The sequence below is a fragment of the Colletotrichum higginsianum genome, chromosome 1 (genome assembly GCF_001672515.1).
Source record: "Colletotrichum higginsianum IMI 349063 chromosome 1, whole genome shotgun sequence".
NCBI classification, from domain to species: domain Eukaryota; kingdom Fungi; phylum Ascomycota; class Sordariomycetes; order Glomerellales; family Glomerellaceae; genus Colletotrichum; species Colletotrichum higginsianum.
The window spans coordinates 2,622,850-2,644,288 of NC_030954.1; the positions used below are offsets into that span (position 1 = coordinate 2,622,850).

The window sequence follows — 21,439 nt, forward strand, 5'->3', positions numbered from 1 at the left end:
GGGAAGCTTGGCTGCGATCTACGACGTTTGGGGAATAAGCTTTATATTCTTGAGCAGGTTTCGACAACACAGCAGCTCGGGACAACGGGTTGCCGACATGTTAGCCCCCCCAGATGTAGCAATGATGATCCAGTCGTCAAAGATTTGCCTTGACATCTCCGCCGTACCGAACATGCCGCAGGATAGGCGGCTTCAGGTCGGATATGCTCTTGAAGCCGGCTAATCCCATGGTCAAATCGAGATCAGCGAGTAGCCCAGCAATCACAGCCTTTGCGCCCTCCTTGCCCGCGATGCCCAGTCCGTAAATGGCGGGGCGTCCAACAAAAACAGCCTTGGCCCCCAGGGCGAGCGCCTTGACGATGTCAGCCCCCGTCCGGATCCCGGAATCGAACATGACGGTGAGCTTGTCGCCCACAGCCTCGACGATATCGGGGAGCATTTCCAGCGATGCGACGCCGCCGTCAAGCTGGCGGCCGCCGTGGTTGCTGACAATGATTCCCGACATGCCGTGCTCAACGGCAAGCCTAGCGTCATCGACGCTCAGCACGCCCTTGAGGACGATGGGGCCATCCCAGTGCTTCTTCAGCAGCGCCAGGTCCTCCCACCTGTGGTGATCGCCCGGAAAAGCCTCGCTAATCCAGTATCGGGAGGCGCTGATGAGATTGTCCTCGATGGCGTCACCGTCGTTCTGTTCCGCGAACTTCTTGCGGAAGACGGGGTCGCTGAAGGCGACCGAGTTGCCCGTGCCCGTGACCATGGGCAGATACGCCTGATCGAGGTCGGTGGGCCGCCAAGCCAGGGTGACAGTGTCAAGGGTCACGACGAGGACCTTGTAGCTGTTGGCCTTTGCGCGGCGCAGGATGGAGCCCGTGATCTCGTCGTCCATGGGCCAGTACAGCTGAAACCAACGGTGCTGGTCGCCGCAAGCCTCGGCGACCTCCTCGATTGTTGAGGTCGCTGCCGTGCTGAGGGTGTACGGAATTCTGAGCTCTGCGCAGGCCGCCGCCAAGCCTGTCTCCTTGTCCGCGTGGAAGATGCCCTGGACGCCGATGGGGGCCATCAGGACAGGAGATTCTGAGGCAGATGTCTTAGGGCGGATGTCTCAGACCGGTTTGTGGGCATTGAAAGCTTACCATAAGTCACGCCAAACAGCTCAGTTCTCAGATCTCGAGGATTGCTCGGTCTCAGGAAGCGAGGCACGATCTTCCACTGGCGGAAGGCCAGGCGGTTGGCATCCATCGTGGACAGCTCTCCGGCCCCCCCGAAGACGTAACCAAAGGCCTCGGGGCCCAGTGCCTTCTTGGCCTGGGCTTGCAGGCCATTGGGATCAGTTGTCACGATGGGCATCTTGCCAGAGATGATGCCATTTTGGTAGATGCTAACGGCGTATGCAGAGTAAGGGGCGCGTTCGTCGCCGTCACCGGAGTCGGCCATCGTGCCAAAGAGCCGTAAACGTAAATGTAGAGGGTCTGATAAATTGGGTGAGACGCAGTGAAAGATAACAATACCTGCTGGGTATAAGACTAGTCGAGAGTGCTGGTAGACTAAATGCTTATTGTCGTTCGTAAGATTGGTGAGTCGAGAACTCGGGGGTCGAGAGACCGGTTGTATGCCGGGTCAGTTTTGTGTCTTGAAATACGTTTGGTAGGCACCTACCTGGGTTGGTAAGGTATTTGGAGAAGGTTATCAGCTTCCCTTTCGGTTACAAGCCTCGGCAGGAAGCTCGGGACCGGTTGCTTACAAGTAAGCAAGTGACGGCAGCATCAAGCTGGAGCTTTGACGTTGTTCACACCCATCCTCCCTCCATGAGCGTATCCGGTTTGGAAGTAGTACTGCGCGCCTACATCCGGAACAATTACTCATTCATCAAAGTTTGAAGGCGCCCAGCTCCAGCGGATTGATATTTTATCAACCCGAACAGAGCAAACATGGCGACTACGAAGAGCTCGGAAGAAGAATGCTCTCCAGTGAAGCGGAGGGATGGAGGCAGTTAGCAAGTTACTTCAAACCTCCCCCCTGCGCTGGAGCAGTCGGCGCGTATCTCCTTAGGGAGCGGCACCTGGTAAGGTACGTACCGCTACGGGTTCGGTGGATCCACAATGGACACCAAGGAACCCCACCACCGGAATCCCAATTGATCACCCCGCGATTCTCCCACCCGCAAAACATCCCGCGATCCGGCAAGGGGGGTAAAAAAGGAGCCAGCCCACCAGCCCCGACGTACCTTCTGTAGCAACTTTTCTTGTCACCAGCCTCCATCCGCGCGCCATGTTATAACACCCCTCCGCTCCGCCGTCCACGACCGCAAACACACACACACACATACCCCCGAACAAACACCATGGACATCGACGATATCCTGCGCGAGGTCGACCCGATCTCGCACTCCATCCCCTCCGAGACGCGCGACCTACAGGCCTTGACGCGCGCCTGGGTGGCGGAGCGCTCCGCCCCAGAGCTTCTAGAGTGTGTGCACCCTGCGATCGGAGAGACAGACAGACAGACAGACAGACAGACAGACAGACAGACAGACAGACCAAGAGACTGACCCGTGCGACGCGTCAGATGGCCCGCCGACGACCTTTTTGAGCGCGTCAACGACCGCATCAAGCGCCAGATCGAAAAAGTCGAGGACATGACGGGCGACATGGACCCCAAGACCAACTTCGCCCTCATTGTCATTCAGACTGAGCTCGAGCGCTTCAAGTTCCTCGTCCGGAGCTACCTCCGCGCCCGCATCGCAAAGGTAGACAGGCGTCCTTTGCTACCTTCCTACGTTCCTCCCCCTCCCGTCTCCTTTCCAGATAGCTGACACCTCCCCCCTTCCCCTTTCCCACGACAGATCGACAAGCATGCCCTCCACTATCTTTCTTCGCCCGCCCTCCGCGCCCGCCTCTCCTCGACAGAGCTCGCCTACGCCACCCGACACCAGGCCCTCCTGCACAACCACTACCTCTCCTCCTTCCTCTCCTCCTTCCCGACCCAGCTCCAGAACCTCAACGACACGGCCGGCAACATCAGCATGATTGACGGCCCGGACCTCGACACCGCCGTCTTCGTCCGCCTGCTGCGCGACGTCGACGTCCAGGGCAGGGGCACCGACTCGGACGGCGTCGTGGTGGGGAGGGAGGGGGACATCCTGATCCTGCGGTGGTCCAGCGCCAAACCGGTCGTCGACGCGGGCGACGCCGAGCTTGTTTGATGGGGAGGGGGGATTATCACCGTCCATCGCCATGCGCGGAAGGAACAAGAGCATATCCCCAAATGTCCCCCCGGGGAGGGAAGTCATGGGTCTGCAAGGCAACATGACGGCTGCGTCAAGACCGCGGCAAGACTGCGGCAGCAAACCGGGACAGCCAACCCCGCGGGATGTCGAGCAGTACAACCCCGGCCCGGCTCTCTGCGTTGGAAACTACCTGCACCCAAAGTTCCAGGGGCGACCTTTACCCCATTTGACTCCGTGCGGGACGGGGAGAGCGAGAGACGCGGGCCTGGTCCACCTCGTTGCCGCCAAGAAGGCCGTGTGCGGAGCAGGGTGTCTTCAGGCCTTCGATAGACGAGCCACAGGCCGTTATCAGACGTTGGGTTTCGGGATGCGATCCCGGAGGGTTTCTGCCTGCTTTGGTGTCCGAACATGGTCCGGGCATCGTTACGTTGTCTAGGGCATCTTTCCGAGATCAGCCCATGTCGAGGACGGATACCAAGGTCGCGCGGCCCACGCGAGATGCAGCACACTTCACGAACATGTGTACCCACGTCATGAGGCTGCAATGGAAGAGTTGCGTGTCGTAGGTTCCGTTCAGGAAAGCGACTGTCACCATATATAACGCGGGCCCATGCGCAAGGAAATAAAACGATGCGTCTCTTTTCGGAGATCGTGCATGTGTCCATCTACACCATCTCTCTCTCTCTCTCTCTCTTTTCTAATAGCAAGACTGACTGACTCCTAAATGATCTCGGCTATGAGTCGCTTTTCCCGATCAAGTAAGACTCTGTATCTCGCCCATGCATGCATCGCTTGCGTGAAAATGAAACTAATAAGAGGGTCATCCCACCCCAAAATGACAAAATATTCACCCCAAAAGACCACCGAATAAAACGCCGGTTCATATGAGCGGTGCCCGAAGGTTCCGTTCCATTCGGTCAACACGCTCATCCAATCCACACCATCTGATTCCAGTGCCTCTTCCCAGTTCATCATTTCGTCGTTATGTCGTTTACCCTCCGTGGGCCAACATCACTACCCCCCGAAGCACCAAATCAAATCGCTTACAACGCGTACACGTTGCCCAGCCCCAAGAATCCGGCCCCGCCAATCCCCCGTGTCTCGCTGTTCCGCCGGCTGCCCCCGGGCACGATGACCATGCCCCGATCGTTCTCGAGCCTCAGCAGCACTTGCGACGACCGTCGCTCGAGCCGGCCCTGCTTCTGCAGCGCGACGAAGCCAAGCAGCGCGCCGCGGAGGCCGATATCGAGGCGCCGCGGCTCGTGCAGGCCGAACAACCCCGCCGTGGGCGACGAGAACTGCCGCTTGTGCGAGAAGGGGCTGCGGCCGAGAGGCGTCACACCTGAGTCGGGGCGGGAGAAGAGCGGGCGTGGGATGGAGAGCTTGCGCATGTGGGAGAAGTAGCTGTCGCTTGCCTCGTCGGGGAGGAAGAAGGACGCGCGCGGCGACCAGTGCGAGAGGGACATTGACGGCGTCATATCGTCGTGGATGGCGGCTGTGTCGGCTTCGTCGGTGTCACGAACGGAGTGTTCGGAGAACGGCACGACGGGCTCGGGGGGTTCTGAGTAGTCCGAGTCCTCAGTCTCAGTCATCAAGGGTGGAGGGGTGGACAGCTCCCGGGTCTCCTCATCGTCCTTGTCGCTGAACGAGATCGCCGAGTCTGACGTCGGCATGCGCGAGACGCCCGACGAGACGGACTGGCACTCTGTCAGGGTCAGGGAAGATGGAGCCCAGGGAGCCTCCTCAGAAGAATCAAGGGTCGTTTCGGGGGGTTCCGCGAGCAGCAGAGACGGCTCGGTGGTTTCAAGGGCAGGACAAGGCTCAGCAGCTTCGAATGTGCAAGGCTCAGACGGTTCAAGGATAAGAGAAGCTTCGGGTGTAAGAGCAGCCTCAAAAACTTGAGGAGAAGACACCTTAGTGGCTTCAGGTAAAGAAGGAGGCTCGCTTGCCTCGGGAACACATGGAGCGGAAACGGTAGGTTCGATCGTGTTAGTGGAAGACGTACAAGAATCGGCTTTGACAGCCGAACCATGAGCGGATGCAGCATCCTCAACCACACGGCCAGACTCGCGCTTCGCCAAGTTGTCGAAACATGGTGATGCGGAGTCAAGGAGATTAGGCGAGGGCGTCGCGGAGTCGAGAATGAGAGGGGAGGGGGCTCCCTGCTCGAAGTTGGTTGGGGAGTTGAGGCCCATCTCCGTGGCGGTTGCGAAGCTTGAGGGGCTCGACATGACAGCCATGGCAGACGTGGAGTCCGCGTCATGGAACTCTGCGTCAGAATCCTCTTCCCCCTCTTCTTCCTCGACGATGGTTTCGATGGCGTATTCCAGGAAGCCCTCAAAGGATCTCGGAGGAGTGATTGGCCTGGGACGGATCTCGGCAGGAGTGATGACAATCGCCGGTTCTTCCGGCGTTGACTGGGTGTTTTGAGGCACCTCAGCTTTGAGCGCCGGCTCCGGCTCCAATTCGGCCGCTTGCTCTTCAGCACCAACCGGGACGCAGCAGTACTCCAACCAGCCCTCGAGAACAGGCTCTACGGTGGCTGGTTCGACATTTGCATCAGGTAGCGCTGGCGAACGTGCGGGAGCGGACTCGGGGTCGACCTCAGACTCGGACGCCACTTCCTCGACCTGTACGACAGCGTCATCAGATGCAGGCGAAGGGGAGGCTTCAGAGTCGGTCAACGACCGCTGCTCGGATCCCGAGTCAATCGACACCAGAGACTGCCGCGATACGGAGCGGCTGCCTTTGCCCATGAGGCTGAACTGCCGCGGTCCGTTGAAGCGCTGCATCGTCGGCGTCGGTGGCCCTGCCAGGGAATCCTCCATCAAGTCAGTATACGAGGTCTCTGAGCTCGCGATGTTCGGGAAGTGCTGAGGGGTTCCAGAAAGCGTTCGCATAAATGTGGGCGTGACTAGTAGGCTGTCGTGGGGCGTTGCAACTTCTCCGTCGACGAGACTCGGGGTGGACGACGACGAGTGATATGTAGCAGTCTCCCCGTCCTCGGTCAAGGAGAAGGACAGACGGCTTCGGGAAGAAAAGTCGCCCTCGTCCCTGAAGCCGATTGCCTTGACCGGGGTTTCAGGCTGCTGCGACGGCCCCACGGTGTCATTGACGCTTTCGGCCGTCGTTTCAACCCCGCCAACCCCCTGAAGCGTTTCACCTCGCAGACCCGAAGGTTCGGACGACTCAGTGAAGCTGCTGCCATCGAATGAGGCCGGCGCGGCCCCATTGGGCGTCGGGATGGCGAGCGGACTGCTGCAAGGCAAAGCTTCCATCTCGACAGGGTCGTTCGCTGCTGGGACAGGCCGCTCAATGACACGGATATTCTGCGGCTCTGAGTCGGAGAGAGAGCACGTGTCCTTGACGACCATGGCAATGTCGGACTGGATTCGGTTCCTGAGTTTCGAGACAAAATGCTTCTTTACTGTCTCGGCGTCTTCGTCTTGGCGCTGCCCTGTCGCGTAGTATGGCGAACGGGCCACGAGCGTCTTATCAAAGACCAAATGGCCACGCTTGTGAGCCATGAGGGTGATACTCATGTCGTTGCCGCCGAGGATATCCGCAACGCTCGTCTGCACTCTGTCCAGGATGGCTTTGACGGTCCTCCGGGAATAGCAAGCCGCCGAGTCGAGACACACGGCAAATGGCTTCTCCGCCTTCCAACCGCGCCCGGACAGCTCATAGACTGTGAGCCTAAAGTCGTCCATCTCGCTCAGCTCCCTGTCCGTGTCGTCGCGGACCGCGCCAAAGGCGTGTTCGAGCTGGTTCAGAAACTGCTGGCAGTCGAGGCCGTCAGGGTGCTGAAAGAGGAGGAGGTTGCTGTCGAGCTCGCGGCGCAGGTGCCTGTGGTCCAGTCCGAGTTGGTTTCGTATTTGGAATCCGACGTGAACGGCGCTCTGCTCGGAATGGCGGCACTCGTCTAGGAGATCGAACTTATTGCAAGACCGATGCTGTCTGTCAAAGGCCATCTTTCTGGCGTCCAGGGCACGTTGCATTGCTGTCGACAAGACCCAGGCCATATCCTCACCATGGGACAGCGTCAGCGGAGAGCTCTGTTTGCTCTTGAGCGTGATGGTTCGTTGCCATTCCCGTTGCCTGCGTGACTTGCATCGGCTGCGGAAAGACAGCGTGATCTCGTAGCCGGGAAGAAACTCCCAGTCCTGCGTCGTATCGACGAATCGCGACTCGGGGATGTGAAGGAGGGAGACCGGGTTGCTGAGGGGCTTAAGGATCTCCAGATCGCTCGAGGACCGCTCGTGGGTCCTGCCGTGCATCCATCGAAAAGCCCTATCGTGAAGCTTCAAGAACGAGCCGATGATACGGTCGGTGGAGCGGGCGATCTCCATGGCGGACGGTCTGTCCATAGGATACTTCTGGTACGACTTGAAGGTTTTGGTGGCCCATGGTTCCGGACCTCCTCGGTATATGTGATAAACCAGCTCAAAGCGCAGCGGCTTCCCCTCGCCAATCTGGGGAATGGTCCGCTCGAGGGCGGTCGAGTCTCTGCGGGTGAGCAGCTCATGTGAGCAGTGTGTTAGGCGGCGAATAAGGGCTTGGCATATTTGGTCCGTCGGCTCGAATCCATGGGAGGACTGATACTGTCTCTCGTAGGTGAGGTCCAGAGACGACTGAAACTTGATGCAGACTCTCACGGCCAAGCCGGCGGGCGACGGCGTCGACGTAAGTTTCGGTTCGCTGTGGCCAGTTGCGGTTCGAGGCCGCCCCGGGCTGGAGAGAAGAAACCTCCTCTGGAAGCCCGAGGCGCCGGAGTGCGACGTTGAGGGACGGACGAGATCAGGCTCGGCCATGTCCGTCTAGAGTTGTTGGAATGGTTGATAGCAGCGCCGGTGGCTTGCTTTCTCGATTGGTCGGTGACGTTTGAATCCCGGTTCCCACCAGACTCAAACCAAACCCGTCAGATGGTAGTCCGGGGGAGGGGAATGGGAGGGGGGTAGCGGGTGGTTTTTAATAAAAAGCGGTTTCGATGGGGGACGAGACGAAGCAAGTAACGCTGGCTGCCCTAATGCAGGAAAGTCTCCATCAAGCCGTCCATGAAAAGGACCCCCCAACTGAGTGCCCAGGGAGGGAGAAAGAGGTATGTACTTCTACCTTTGGCCTACCTTGACCAAAAGAAAGAGGGACCCAGACTAAGGATCCAAGAAAAGGTGACGAAAGCGGGTGTGGGCGGAAGAGAAGCAAGCGCATGTGCTGCAGAAGCAAAGAAGAGACACAACACACACACACACACACACACACACACACCTAACCGCGCAGGCGGGTCGCGTGAGGACCATGTACTATGTATGAGATGTTATGGCTACGATGGTGGTGTGGTCCTGACGCGCCGATGCAAGAGGTTGGGCGACCCATGGCATGATTTTCCCCGGTACATAGCACGTATAGCTTATTACAGGGGAAGCCCGGCCAACTAGAGGAGGCTCTCTCATCATTCGGGAGGAAGCCTTTTTTTTTTAGGCCATCCTCAGATTACTTGTTTAGGATTATCAATTAACCGCTTCAGTAGCCGTGTAGTCCTGTGGTCCGCCAGGTGAGGTCAAGAGCGAGATAAGGCTGATTCATCCAAGGGCCGATGATGGGCTGACACTGATACAGAGGGAGCGGGAGAAACGACGACGGCAGACAGGGAATGTTGGTTTGGTGGTTGACGGGATGTGCCCAAAAGCAGAACCACATCATCTAGCCGTGTACCCGCTCGCATTACTGGCATCATTAAAGGGCGACCCGGAAAGCAACAACAACTTACTCAAGCGGCCGGATTGCCATGGTGATTTCCCACGGGCAGCTGCAGTGTAGCGTCGCAGCGAATGACGGCGAGACAACACAACAAGACAACGATCCTCAAGCCCACCCGCCCGCTTCGCTATGTCCGGGTTGTCAACTTGCTACCTCTGATGCTAACTAAGATGGACCGAGCCGCTTGGATTTCGCGCGATGTCAGGCCCCCGGGGAGAAAAGACGAAGAAAAGAGCAGAGTTGGGAGACGTGAACACGCAAGGCCGCGGTGACTGACTCCTACTCCTCACGGAGTGCTCCTCTTCGATGCATGCCATGCCATGAATTTCGCGCCGTCCAGTCCTGTTTCTGAGGCAGTGAGGCTGGCATATGCATGGCCTCCTGCCTCATCCAACGCATCGAAATGGAGTCTGACGGGATGAACAAGGGGTGAGCGCAACCTGGTGGAGATTGAGCGGTTTCCGTTTGTACACCCTTGAAAGGAGCATCGTGAGAGGTAGTTGCAAAAAAGAAAAAATCAAAAAATCGTCGGCGTCAACGATTCGGCAAGACGATGGATGACTCGAGCGTTGCGTGCGGGACCTCTAATGCTACAAGAAACAGAGAGAGAGGGAAATAAAAGTTGGGCAATCGGCGCAATCGCGCGACTCGCCAACATGTGAGCGTCGTACTCGATGACTGGCAACTGCGCATACAGAACCTAGAAGGCTGGCTTGATGGATGGGAGGATGCACCGCCGGGCTGGGCTGAACCTGGGCGTCGGGAACTCTCGCTAAGCTCTCGAAGAAAGCCGGATCCGTCACCAGATCCTGGCGTGGTCTCCGCCCAAACCCAAAGCTGCCAGATGCCGGTGCCGGGCCAAGGGTGAGGCGTGGGAAGAGGAGCAGCAGAGCGCGGCACAGATCGGAGAGGGGCGGGCTTGCGCGAGTCCATCTGCCAATCTGGCGCTTGTTATTCTTCTCCCCCCGGTCCGAAAACAAAACTCGGAAAGGTCGAGTTGACCGCTGTTGGGCCCAGACGGACAAAACTCTTCGCTGAACAGTAAACAACAATGCTTTGGAGCGAGCCCACACCTGCGACAATCTCGGTACGGCCAATGACGGCGTTTGCATGAACCGTCCATGCCCCGCTCGCCTGGTTCTACGCCAATCGGGATCGTGTATTACATAAGTGGAAAGTGGAGGCCGTCCTTTCCCTGTCCTCCTTCCCTAAGGTACCTAGCCTCTACAAGTAGGTCTGCCAAAGGTTCCCGAACAAGACCCCCAGTCAGAGCTCCACGGCCGCCATCCATGTCCAACACCATGTCCAACACCATGTCCGATGTCGTGGTCTTGCAGTCCTGTCAATGTCCACTCCGATGGGACAATCCACCCCGAGGTGGAAACCGTGGATACTTGTCTCCTGCGACCACTCAAAGAATCTGACGAAACGAAGCAAAAGAAGAGAACCAACCCAACTTGACGCGAAAGGCCGTCACTTTGGGTACTCATATGGGCGCGGCTGGCTTTAGGCGTCATGGCCACCAGCCACGCTCCTTTTTCACCCGCCTCCGTCCGCCTCTGCCGCGACTTGCCAACTTAGCTCCTAAGATCCGTGCCGCCCCGAGACCGAGCGTCTCTGTCGGTCGACTACGGAATTCGTCGTTGCGGCTTGTCTTTTCTTGGTGACGGACGTCATGGGAATGAAATATGAACCAAGACCGTCGAAAAACAAAGGTCTCAACGTCGCACGACGCCCAAACCCCTAGACCCTTCGGCGTCGATCTATGCGGTGTTCTCGGACTGTCTTCCACTTGCTAAAATCAATCTCCGCCCGGGACTACTAAAGCTGGTAATGGGCAGAGACCCGTGGGGGAACAGCTCTCGATCGAAAAGAAAACGCCACATCGAACCCCAGGAGGGCCCGAGCGAGCTGCTTCGAGACCTCGAGGTGGCTCCGGGGTATGTTTGCACCCGTCGAGGCGAGCCACCAATCGCAAAATAGCGTTGTCACGGCCCGCAAACGGTCCCCCACGCCGTCGGACCTTTGTTGTCTTTCAGGCGAGCCGCGGGTCGTCATCGATCATCGATGACAGCCTCGAACCATCCGCTGTGTGGCTGATCCCTGACGCTTCGAGATCCGGGACCTTGTCGACGCATCATCTTACAACTCGTCGATGTGGCCCTGCTTTGGGTTGGTGAGTAAGGTTGAGTCGAGATCTATGAGTAAGTTGTTCTCGATCGCGAACTTGGGGTGACATTCGGACATGGCGCGGCTTTGTTCGAGCTGTCATGCTTGAGACTTCAGATGAATTTCCGTCATCATCAGTTGTCGTAGGCGAAATCGTGTGGCAAAACAATGAGTACCGCTGCTATAATATTAGGGCGTTTTCCGGCAGTACGAGGATTGTTGTGACATCATGTCAGATGGTACCAGTACTTTTACCTCGCCGACGTTCCGCTAGATGGGACTCTATGTGACTATGTAATGACTTGAGGGTAATATGTTTGCTGTTGCCTCTCAACTTATCTTTTTGCCAAGTTCCCACCGGCACCTGGAATGGTACACACAATGGTGATGAAGTAATGGAACGGCGAGCAAAGCAAGGTGAAATGGCGAGTTGTCCAGTCCAGCCGACTAGCTTTGAACGGCGTTATATATACGGCTATCATGAGGCTGCCTAGTACGATGCTTACGATATTCTTGCATGTTCAGTTTGCTGCACAAAACGGGAGCGAATTTCACAACCGCCAGAAGCTCTATTGCGCATCCACGCTTTTGGGTTAACGAAATGGCATCGTCCGTACATGTCGCAATGATGATGAGAGAGCATATGCAAGCTAAGCAGTGTTGCGGACCAGACAGTAAGTCGATATTTTCAACGACTTGTACTGCGCCGACACGATCCCATACGTTGTGCTTTTCCCCATGCTTGGTATATTGTTGATATAACAGTGGTCTGTATCTGATTCGGTGCCCATGAAATGCGATGTGTAAACAAAACGTAGGCGGCAACTACTGCTCTAATCACAGGGGCGAAACCCATGCAAACTTAACTATAAGCTCGAAGGCAGATCCACTTGGGTATGTCCGGCAGCACCGCGTAGCGAGGGATCAGCAGCTTTGTGTATGAGATGCTCGTCGCCAGGGCATGGATTGAAATGAGGAAACCCCTCGAAAACCGACCATGGTGGCTGAGACAAACCCTATAGTAAATGAGCTGTGCCCCGGCACCTTGATTCTCGCTGCAAATACCATCTTGCCAGTACCCTATAACTGACTCCCGTTTTTGCAATCTTGGAAAACATAGAAAAGACCGTGAGAGAACTTTGTAAATGCCCTCAATCCTCGTAAATGCCACTCATCCATTTTGCGTTCAAGGCCTATAGAACCGACATTTCAAGGCAGATTTGGCCTCTTAAAACCACTCAAGGTGGGTTGGTTGGCTGTAGGTTTGTAGACACCTTGATATCCTAGGTACTGACAATGAAACCCATAAGCCCTTATGAATACACTCTTGAGTGTGTCTAGCTAAGCAAAGGCAACCAACCACCTGATTCCACTAACTCCTTACGTGGGTAGAAGTTGAAAGACTCGGGGGGGGGAATCCTTTGTGCAGGCCTTGCCTGTCCTTTGACAGCAACACGTCGCGAGGCTGCAACTTGCACTGTCCACGTAGGTCCTTGCCCTCGCTCGGCACGCAAAGAAGCTCTTCAAACCAAGCAGGTTGCATCAGTCATCAAAAGGTAATTCATCTTAACTTCACCTCCGCACAATGTATCTCACTGATAATTTCAACCCAGGAGTTTCTTTGACTGAAACACCCCTCAAATTCCCAGACGCTCCTTCCAACAATGTTTCACAGGCTGGGAGCCATTGCCCGCAAGGCCCAGGAGGCACAGGCAGCCATCAGTGTGATGGAGAACAAGGATGGCCCCAAGGCCAATGAAAACAAGGCCAATGGCGATTCGATAAAGGACCATGTGGAAGCTGAGCACGATGATCTTGCCGACCATGATATTGACGACTTGCTCGACTTCATTGAGGTGAAGCTGGAGAGTCTCTACCTCCAGGACAAAAAGGAACAGCAGCACACAGATAACACCGACCTCGAGACTAAGTTGCAGAGCCTTGATCTCCAGGACAAGAAGAAACAGCACAATGCCTCTCAGCTTGAGGCAAAGTTGGAGACTCTCAACCTCCAGGACAAGGAGGCGCACACTGCCCCTCAGCTGGAACTGGATAACACCGGCCTGAAGACAGAGCATAGTGTCGTTCCCAAGAAGAATAAGAACAAGAATAAGAACAAGAACAAGAACAAGAAGCAGAAGAAGATCGACGCCCGCAAGGCAAAGGAGGAGGGCGCTCGGGAGACCAAGCAGGAGGGCGACAACCTCAAGGTCAAGGTGGAGAGCACTATTGGGGAGATTAATGCCAAGGGTCCCGAGGCGAAGGAGGACGCCCAGAAGATCAAGACCAACGTCGTCTCAAAGCCCCAGGATGACGACGGCGGCGGTGTCCTTCTTGCCAAGACGGAGGAGAGATCCGCCTCCCGGACCAAGGCGGAGAAGAAAGCCGAGGACGAGGCCAACTTCTTCAAGCAGTGGGACGAGTACTTTGGCAAGAGAGAGCTCGCCGACTGGCAGCGCCTCTGCCGCGACCTCGGCCTCCCCGACGACTTGCCCAGCAAGACCCAATGCTGCAAGGTTAGTAGTGTTCGACACTTTTCTTTTCCCCCTTGACAGCCCCCGACCGCGAGACTTCCCAGGCTGACACGTTTCTCCTTTTCCCCCTTCGGTCTGAAGGCCATGAGCAAGGTCCACGTCAACATCAGACAGTTCCTCAGCGTCACAGACCGCCCCGACGAGGTCAAGGTCTTCAAGAGCGTGCACCAGCTGGCTTACTACACCCGCAAGAACGGCCTGTGGATGCCCAACAAGGACCTTCCCAAGGGAGACCCCCTCGGCAAGCTCCGTCGGGAGATCAACAGGTGCCTCTACTAGGTCAAGAGATAGAGCCTACAGCTTGGCGAGGAACAAGGTTACAGCTCAATGGAGACATGTGGGCCATAACTCTGGCAGGATGGATAGTGGAACGGTGGATGGCCATCTCTCTGACATGAAGAAGGATGGTGAAGTTCTGGGATGCCCGTTAATGGATTTCAAGATGGCCTTGCAATAACACACAGTTCCATTTACTCCGATGACCACTCTCTCTCTCTCTCTCTCTCTCTCTAACTCCGTATCTCCCACATTCTAATCTTGCCCGTGTCATTACCAACCGCGAGGAGCTCGCTGCTCCGCCCGAACGCCACGCTCGTGATCCTGCCCAGCGGCGTCTGCGCCGTGGGCCAGTTCCTGTAGACGGTGCAGCTGGGCAGGTGGACGAGGCGCAGCGCGTCCTTGGTCTCCCTGCTGCCGAACGCCAGCAGCTGGCCGTCGGGCGAGAAGGTCAGCACCGTGATGGGCGTGACCAGCTGCTCGAAGCGGCGCGCCGGCTCGGGCTGCGTCTCGACGCTGACCTCGCCCGTCTTGGACGTCTTGACGAGCGTCTCGCGGTCGTAGATGTTGGTGATGCCGCTGCTGGACCCGACAGCGACCCAGCGGTCGTCGCCCAGGAGCTCCGGGCCCCGGTGGCCGCCCAGCGCGATGACGATGCCGCCCACGCAGCCCTCGTCGCGCCACACTGCGAGGAACTTGCGCTCCTCCATGCTATACTCGCCGACGGAGCCGTCCTTGCCGAGGATCGAGAGGCCGTCGCCGGTGCTCCACCACGCAAAGTCGGCGATACCGTGCCGGCTGTCGAGCCGCGCGGCGGCGATCCACTGCCTCGACTCGGTGCTGACGATGTTGATGATGCCGCCGCCCTTTCTCGTCGACGCCACGAGGCCCATGTACCGCCCGCAGGGGCTGAGCTTGAACCTCTCCATGGTCTTGTGCTCGAGCCGGTGGCCCTGTATCTGGCTCGTCTTCTGCACGTGGCCGGATTCGAGGTCCCAGCTGTGGAAGAACTTGCGCCGGCCGGCAAAGAAGATCTGGTCGCCCGCCGGGTACAGGAACTCGGCGCGGCGGACGTCGACGCCCTTGGCCTGCACCGAGGTGAGCATCGGGTTCGGCGTCGGGTGGGCCGTCGGGTTGAGGTGGTGCAGGTACAGCACGGACGAGACGCTGGAGGAGAGGAGGACGGGGTATTTCGGGTGGAAGGACAGGTTGTTGACGGCAGCCTTGTGGGCGTCGGGGATCTCGCGAGTGCGCTGGATGTCGATGACCTCGGGCCTGAGGCGGGTCTTGCCTGTGGCGTCCCTGCCGGCGAGGCGACGGACGTCGCGGAGGAACTTGTCGAGGGGCGCGGCGGACAGCTCCGTGTCGCTGCTGTCGTCGCCCTCTTCGTCGGAGCTGATGGAGGAGTCGGAGGCGGTGGCGGCGGCGGACGAGCGTCTTCTTCTCTTGGCGGGCCGGCCCTCTTCGGAATCTTGCGCCCATTTCGGCAGGGGGTTCAGGCGGAGGAACTGTGTTCTCAGTCTCCTGCTGTACTCGGCGCCGCTGACCACATCCTCAGCTTCGGTGAGGCGTAGCTTCCGTAACCTCGTCGCGGTCGCCAGAGAGACCGTCAACCGCTCGTCGTCGCTGTCTTCCCACGCAGGCGCGCCTTCTGCGTCAGTCTGTTCTTGGTTGGTCGCCTTTCCGGCCTGGGAGCCCTTGGCCGCGGGCACGCCGGTGTCGAGGAAGAAGAGGTCGTGATCGGCAACGTTCTCTAGTGTAGGATCGTCGGGCTTGGTGAGCTGCAGGTTCTGCTCCTTCTCCAGTCGTTCGATATCGCCGAGCACATCGTTCCGGAAGAGCTGTTCGCGAAAGTCGGCCTTCCCTCCCAAGACCAGCTTTTCGAGCTCCTCCTCGTCGGAATCCTTCTCGTCGAAAACGGGCTTCGGTTTGCCCTGGCGGGGCGTCTCCTCCTCGAGCTCGGACTCCTCCGAAGAAGTCACCTCCTCCTCCTCGTCGGAAAACTGCTCGAACGGTTGGTCTTTTGCCATTGTCGCGGGTTGGGTGTGTTTGACAAGGATTTTCGGTCGTGAAGCGCACCGACGGACCAGATGGGAATAGGAAGGCGGCTTGCAGAGGACGTCCAGAATTTTTTTACTGGGTCTTTCAGCCTTGCAGATGGTCCTAGTCAGTGATTGGGTTGGGATCCAAGCCATTAGGAGAATCTAACCAATGAAAGTTTCTCAGATGCGAGGCTGATTTGCGGGGCATCTGACCCCGCCTTATCAATTCCATGTGCTCCACTCCCTCCCTCCCATTTTCAATATTGCATCAACTGACAGTATTCACCAGGACAGGTGTGAAACTAACTTTCTTATGCGGAATCAACGGTGTGGGATATTTTTTCAGACAGCATGATTATTCTTATCTTCCGTCTGTTGGTTGTCTGGGCGACCAGAAGGCCTGGTGTACACCTCGTATCTCATGGCAATATGAGATAGGATGAGGCTCATGAGGAGCGAACTACATTGAGCACGCGATGTGCATTATGAAAAATATATCCATCAACTCGCCACTTGCCGAAGACGGTAAGCAATAACGACAGAAAATGAACTTCTGTATCTGTGTGCCAACTTGGTTCCCGGTAGAGTTCATTCATCATTTCACAACGACGCCAGGCAACGGCCAACTCGATTTACATACAATTTTCAAAACATCTTATGCCTTTCGATTTCTTTCCATTCATTCCAAGTGACTGAAATTCTGCTATGCTACCGAGAAACGAGGCGTAGGTAGTGAGCGACATGACTCCTACCATTAGCATTGGATGAGATGACTGCATTATTGCATGGCGAAAAGGGGAGAGTTGGCGTGTAATCGGATATGGTTTCCCTTGGAAGCAACAAATGCGATGCGCGCAACGGCCCGGGCCTTGTGCCGCGAGGGAATATTTCACAGCTGCCGACACTGTTATTGACAAAGCGTTCCTTTGTGACCTACAGCGCCAGGCTTCGTCCGTCGATTCACTGTGTGGTGGTGATCTTAGCCATTTCCTCGTCTTCCCTCGAGGGTCTTTCCCCCCCATCTAATCAGTCGATTCATCATGTCTCTCCGAAATCTCTCCTCCCTCTTTTGGTGAAGCTTGAGAATACTAGAACTTAAGTTGTGAACAGAGTCATGCAGCCAACATAATACAGATGTCTCAAGAGAGGTCAACAGGTCCAAATGCCGGACGGCGAAGCAACCGAGGGCGAGGGAAGCCATAGATAAGAACGGCGCCTTCTTGAATAGTCATGCCGATATTTCTAGCATTCGAATCGATGATGTTTGATCCCGGGACCATCTGCTAGACAAAAGATAACTTCACCGCTTCAATATGGTAAACGCCCGGTTCCCACGCGTTCATGCCGCCGCTCTTCCGGCCAGTGTTATACGACTCCCGAGAATCCAGTAAAACGAAGAACAAAACCGTCCGTGGCTGTGTATGCACGCTTCCACCGCTTTTCGGTTACCAATCATCGCTTACGGGGATCACATGGCCCCTCAACCCCTCACGGCGGCCTTCAACAGACCGTCCAGCCTTCCCAGGTCGGGGCTCACGCTCTCGTGGCTCTTCAAGGTCAACACCGCAGCCCGCTGCGCGACATCGATCAAGTCTTCGACCCTGCCCCCCTTGGACAGGCCCGCGATCATGACGCCCAGGAATGTGTCCCCGACGCCGTTGACAGATACGATGTCCTCGACGGCGACCGTCTCCGCCGGCGGGAACAGGCGCATGTACACGCCGCCGATGGTGGGATGGTCGACGTGGGCCCTCGTCAACAGCCACCTCTCCTCCTTTCTGTCCCGAAGGCGGGGGTCGTCCTTGGCCAGGATCGCGGTCAGGAGGACGCCCTTGGACCCCAGCTTCGTGACGATGGTGGGGATGTAGGGCAGCAGGTGGATCATCTGCACGGGGATGCCGGCGTCCGTCAGCTCCCTGGACGTCAGGTACACGAACCGCTCCCGGGCGCCGTGCATCCCGAAAGCGTCAATGACTGCGAACCACTCAGGCGTGTCGAAGAAGCCGTTCTCCTTGGCGGCGTCGTACATGGCCGTCAGCTCGTAGTGATTTGGCGACGCGATGTCGATGCCCGGGTCCGGGAACACGCCGAGGTGCGGGTGCTCGCGCGCGAACAGACCGACGGACTTGGCCGTCGAGACGGGCTCGAAAGCGACCTTGCAGGCCTGCTCGCGGCCGGCCTGGATCCACGCCCGGACATCCCGGGGGCTCCAGTTGCCGTCAACGACGAGCCAGCGAGGCCTGGCGCCCGCGACGGCCGACTTCCAGTACTCGGGGAACGAGTGGTTGGCAAAGATGCCCATGTCGGCCATGGCCACGACGAGGTTCTTCTCGGCGTCGTTGACGGCTACGTACTGGGCCGTGCGGTTCGAGCCGTGGTACTCGGAGGTGAGCTGGCGGATGTAGGTGGTCTCGAGCCCCGAGGCCTCGAGGGAGGAGAGCACCGTCGCCCCGGCGCTTTTTGTTTATGTTTATCTCAGAACACGGCACGACAGAAGACGGGTTTCGGGAGATGGGGGGGGGGGGGGGAGGGAGGGAGGTTTTGACTTACACGTCGTCCCCGATCAAGCTGCAGAGGCGTACGCTGATATCTTTGCTTACCCTGTGGGCGGCGAGGGCAACATTGTGGCCGACGCCGCCAATGGACTGGTTGATGCGGGCAGGGTTTGACGTGTGCGTATGCGGTGAAACATCCTTTTTGTCCCCGATGGGGTGGTAGTCACAACTCAAGTCAATCGCCACGGACCCGGCTACGAGAACATCCGCCTTGCTCAGCTTGGGCGCTTTCGCCGGGGCCGCAGGTTTCGCGGCGGTGGCGTCATAACCAGAAACAAACGTGTTTGAAGAGCTATCTACGCAGTCAGAGTCTACCTCCTGGCTGGGCTACGCGCGAAAGGACAAAGAGAAGAAATATAAACCTCTTTCACTTACACGGATTCCGAGCCGGCGCCCCCGTCCAGCAGCTTCGAGAGTTCCACCGCGATCTTGGTGGCCCGCGCCACGTTGGCCCTCACCAGGGCCTTGTTGGCCAGCGTGCTCCGCTCCCGCGTCAGCTCCCTGATCCTGCCGAGGACGTACGGCGTGTTGGTGGAGCCCGTGAAGCCCTTCTCGACGGCCTCCGTGACGGCCGTCTCGATGACGACGTCCATCTCGGCGCGGGGGATGGCGTGCTCCTCGGGAATAGGGTTGGCGAAGAGCATGCCGGACTCGATGCCCAGCCTCTCCTGCGCCAAGATCATGGCTGCGGCATCACGCTCCGTCTGGACCACCAGGGGGCTCCTGGTGCCGCTGTCGCGGGCCCAGAAGGCGGGGAAGTCGACCTTGCCGGTGCGGCCGTCGGCGAAGGTCGCGACGAAGGCGCCGTGCGTCTCAAGGAACTCGAGAGTACGTGGGATGTCGAGGAACCCCTTGCAGCCGGAGCTGACGACGGCCACGCGGGTGCGGCCAAGCTCGGTGAGGTCCGCCGAGACATCCATCGAGTTCTCGCCACCACGGTGGACGCCGCCCAGGCCGCCGGTGCCGAAGATGCGGACGCCGGCGAGCCGTGCAAGGAGCATGGTGCCGGCGATGGTCGTACCGCCGTGGACCTTCTTGCCTGTGATGCCCTGTGTGGTCTGTGAGCTTGCTTGCTTGTTTTTGCGGCCGGTGATTCGAGACTCAGGGGTGACGTGAGTTTGGGAAAGGCTACCAGAACAGAGATCAACTTACCAATCCAACCAGGTGGGCAACATCCCTCCTCGACACCTTGCTGGCAGTGCCGGAGTCGACCATCTGCGCGACCTCGGCCTCGGTCAAACCGACGACAGGCTCGCCGTTGAGGATGCCGCAGACGGCGGGCACGCCGCCGCCGCGGCGGACGACGTCTTCCAGACCGAGATCGTTGCCCAGCGCGCCGTGGGTGTAGATGGTCGATTCCAGAGCGACGACGGGCTTGTTGTTCGCGACGGCGTCGGCGACCTCCTCGGACACGCGCAGTAGATCCTTCAACCCGGCAGGGGTCCGGTGGGCGGCGGCGCTCATGTTGCGGCTGTTCGCCTGAGGCCGCCGGTCGAACACCGCACCCGCAGGCGCCGCTCGGCTCGGGCCCCGGCAGAGCTGTGCCTGGGAGAGCGCATGTCTCGCCAGACGGCAAGACGAACGTGTGAGGATCATGGCTCGGTGGATGATAGTGAAAACGTCTGGTGAGGGTGGGTAGATGAAGCAGATGGGCTCGGCCCGTAATTCAATCCCCCCAGGCTGCAACAGGGACAGTGGTACGGTTGGAAGAAAAGGTTTACCCAGCTGCGGTCCAATTGAGCCTGCTGCGAGCTTCTTAAATGAGGTAGATGGCTATTCTTAAGGGTTTGATCTGGTGATATGGAGATAGACGAGCTGCGGTGCACGTCCTGTCAGATACAGCCGAAACACAGTCCACAATCAGTGAATACACACTGTCAACGGCCAGCTCCGGTTGAGTTCCTGCGCCGCCGCCGCCGCCGCCGCCGCGATAGTGGCCATCTCGTCACAACCACATCACAACCTTCCAAAGAGCCCAGAATGGCACCTATTTGTCCTTGAAACCCCGAGGTAACGTATAAAAAGGAAAGGTCTCCCCGACTGGGAATTGAACCCAGGTCTCCTGCGCGCAGCGTTCACTGAACGTGTCGATGACAAGCAGACATCCTCACCACTAGACTATCGGGGATGTGTGGATGTGTCCATCTGGTGAAAGTTGATTGTGGGGAGAGGGCCGGCTTAGTGTGAACAATGGACCACTCGTGGCCCGCGCAGGGTTGGTTTAATAACAGCGCCTCTCTTCCGGCTGCCTGTTGGGTTAACCAGTTCTGACGTCGACATGGAAGAGGGTGTTGAAGACGAGAGAAACGATGGTGCGAGGTTAAGTTCAAGGGGGACTTGACTAACACGAAAAACCGAAATCTCCTCTGGAGGTGAAAGTCCGTTTCATGTCTACAGGTCCAACAGTGAGAGCTGTGGGACGACAAGAACAAGGACGTACGGTTGAAGACACGAAGTACACCGGAGAATCACAACTCCTTAAACAAGAAGGGAATCGCACCCGATGATTGGTAATCGAACGCAGGGGCGTCTTTTAGGATGGGAGAAGCCATCATCCCCTTTCTTGGGAGTATGGATTGGCCATGCGTAAGGATTCCTCTGTCGGGGGGCATCGTTGGTATTGCCTGAATCGATAAGATGCTAGGAGCAGCTTTTCGCACCTTATGTCGAGCTCGACCCAAGGACTCTTTGTATTCTGGCTGTGAAAGAAATGCCCACTCTCCCTCCTCCTGACACGGGTATGAATTCCGTAAAGAGGTACCTTGGGGACATGGCATAGAGATAGCGAAACTATACAATGGAATCGCTATGCGTGAGTCGAATGCTAAGGTCAGGGTATCTTTCGAGCCCATCGTCCCAAACATCAATGCAATCGCACTC

General features: G+C 57.6%; 8 protein-coding genes across 8 annotated transcripts; 4 read left to right on the forward strand and 4 right to left on the reverse strand.

Moving 5' to 3' along the window:
- Positions 1-136: 136 nt before the first annotated feature.
- Positions 137-1,434, reverse strand: CH63R_00806 (FMN-dependent dehydrogenase; the record flags this gene model as incomplete). The annotated part of the gene is made up of 2 exons (XM_018295781.1): positions 137-1,074; positions 1,134-1,434. 2 exons carry the CDS (start codon positions 1,432-1,434, stop codon positions 137-139), a joined length of 1,239 nt encoding a protein of 412 aa, XP_018164143.1.
- Positions 1,435-2,341: 907 nt separating this feature from the next.
- On the forward strand, positions 2,342-3,202 carry CH63R_00807 (DNA replication complex GINS protein SLD5; the record flags this gene model as incomplete). The annotated part of the gene is made up of 3 exons (XM_018295782.1): positions 2,342-2,466; positions 2,566-2,746; positions 2,843-3,202. 3 exons carry the CDS (start codon positions 2,342-2,344, stop codon positions 3,200-3,202), a joined length of 666 nt encoding a protein of 221 aa, XP_018164144.1.
- A 31-nt stretch (positions 3,203-3,233) lies between these two features.
- CH63R_00808 (uncharacterized protein) lies at positions 3,234-3,662 on the forward strand (the record flags this gene model as incomplete). The annotated part of the gene is made up of 1 exon (XM_018295783.1): positions 3,234-3,662. The coding sequence occupies one exon, from the start codon at positions 3,234-3,236 to the stop codon at positions 3,660-3,662; it is 429 nt and encodes a 142-aa protein (XP_018164145.1).
- A 607-nt stretch (positions 3,663-4,269) lies between these two features.
- Positions 4,270-8,037, reverse strand: CH63R_00809 (Pt repeat family protein; the record flags this gene model as incomplete). Its single annotated transcript, XM_018295784.1, has 1 exon — positions 4,270-8,037. The coding sequence occupies one exon, from the start codon at positions 8,035-8,037 to the stop codon at positions 4,270-4,272; it is 3,768 nt and encodes a 1,255-aa protein (XP_018164146.1).
- A 176-nt stretch (positions 8,038-8,213) lies between these two features.
- CH63R_00810 (uncharacterized protein) lies at positions 8,214-8,661 on the forward strand (the record flags this gene model as incomplete). The annotated part of the gene is made up of 2 exons (XM_018295785.1): positions 8,214-8,324; positions 8,362-8,661. The coding sequence occupies 2 exons, from the start codon at positions 8,214-8,216 to the stop codon at positions 8,659-8,661; spliced, it is 411 nt and encodes a 136-aa protein (XP_018164147.1).
- A 4,155-nt stretch (positions 8,662-12,816) lies between these two features.
- On the forward strand, positions 12,817-13,965 carry CH63R_00811 (uncharacterized protein; the record flags this gene model as incomplete). The annotated part of the gene is made up of 2 exons (XM_018295786.1): positions 12,817-13,668; positions 13,708-13,965. 2 exons carry the CDS (start codon positions 12,817-12,819, stop codon positions 13,963-13,965), a joined length of 1,110 nt encoding a protein of 369 aa, XP_018164148.1.
- Positions 13,966-14,195: 230 nt separating this feature from the next.
- On the reverse strand, positions 14,196-15,992 carry CH63R_00812 (U3 small nucleolar RNA-associated protein; the record flags this gene model as incomplete). Its single annotated transcript, XM_018295787.1, has 1 exon — positions 14,196-15,992. One exon carries the CDS (start codon positions 15,990-15,992, stop codon positions 14,196-14,198), a length of 1,797 nt encoding a protein of 598 aa, XP_018164149.1.
- A 2,558-nt stretch (positions 15,993-18,550) lies between these two features.
- Positions 18,551-20,155, reverse strand: CH63R_00813 (IdgA domain-containing protein; the record flags this gene model as incomplete). The annotated part of the gene is made up of 3 exons (XM_018295788.1): positions 18,551-18,851; positions 18,935-19,608; positions 19,712-20,155. 3 exons carry the CDS (start codon positions 20,153-20,155, stop codon positions 18,551-18,553), a joined length of 1,419 nt encoding a protein of 472 aa, XP_018164150.1.
- Between the last annotated feature and the right edge of the window lie 1,284 nt (positions 20,156-21,439).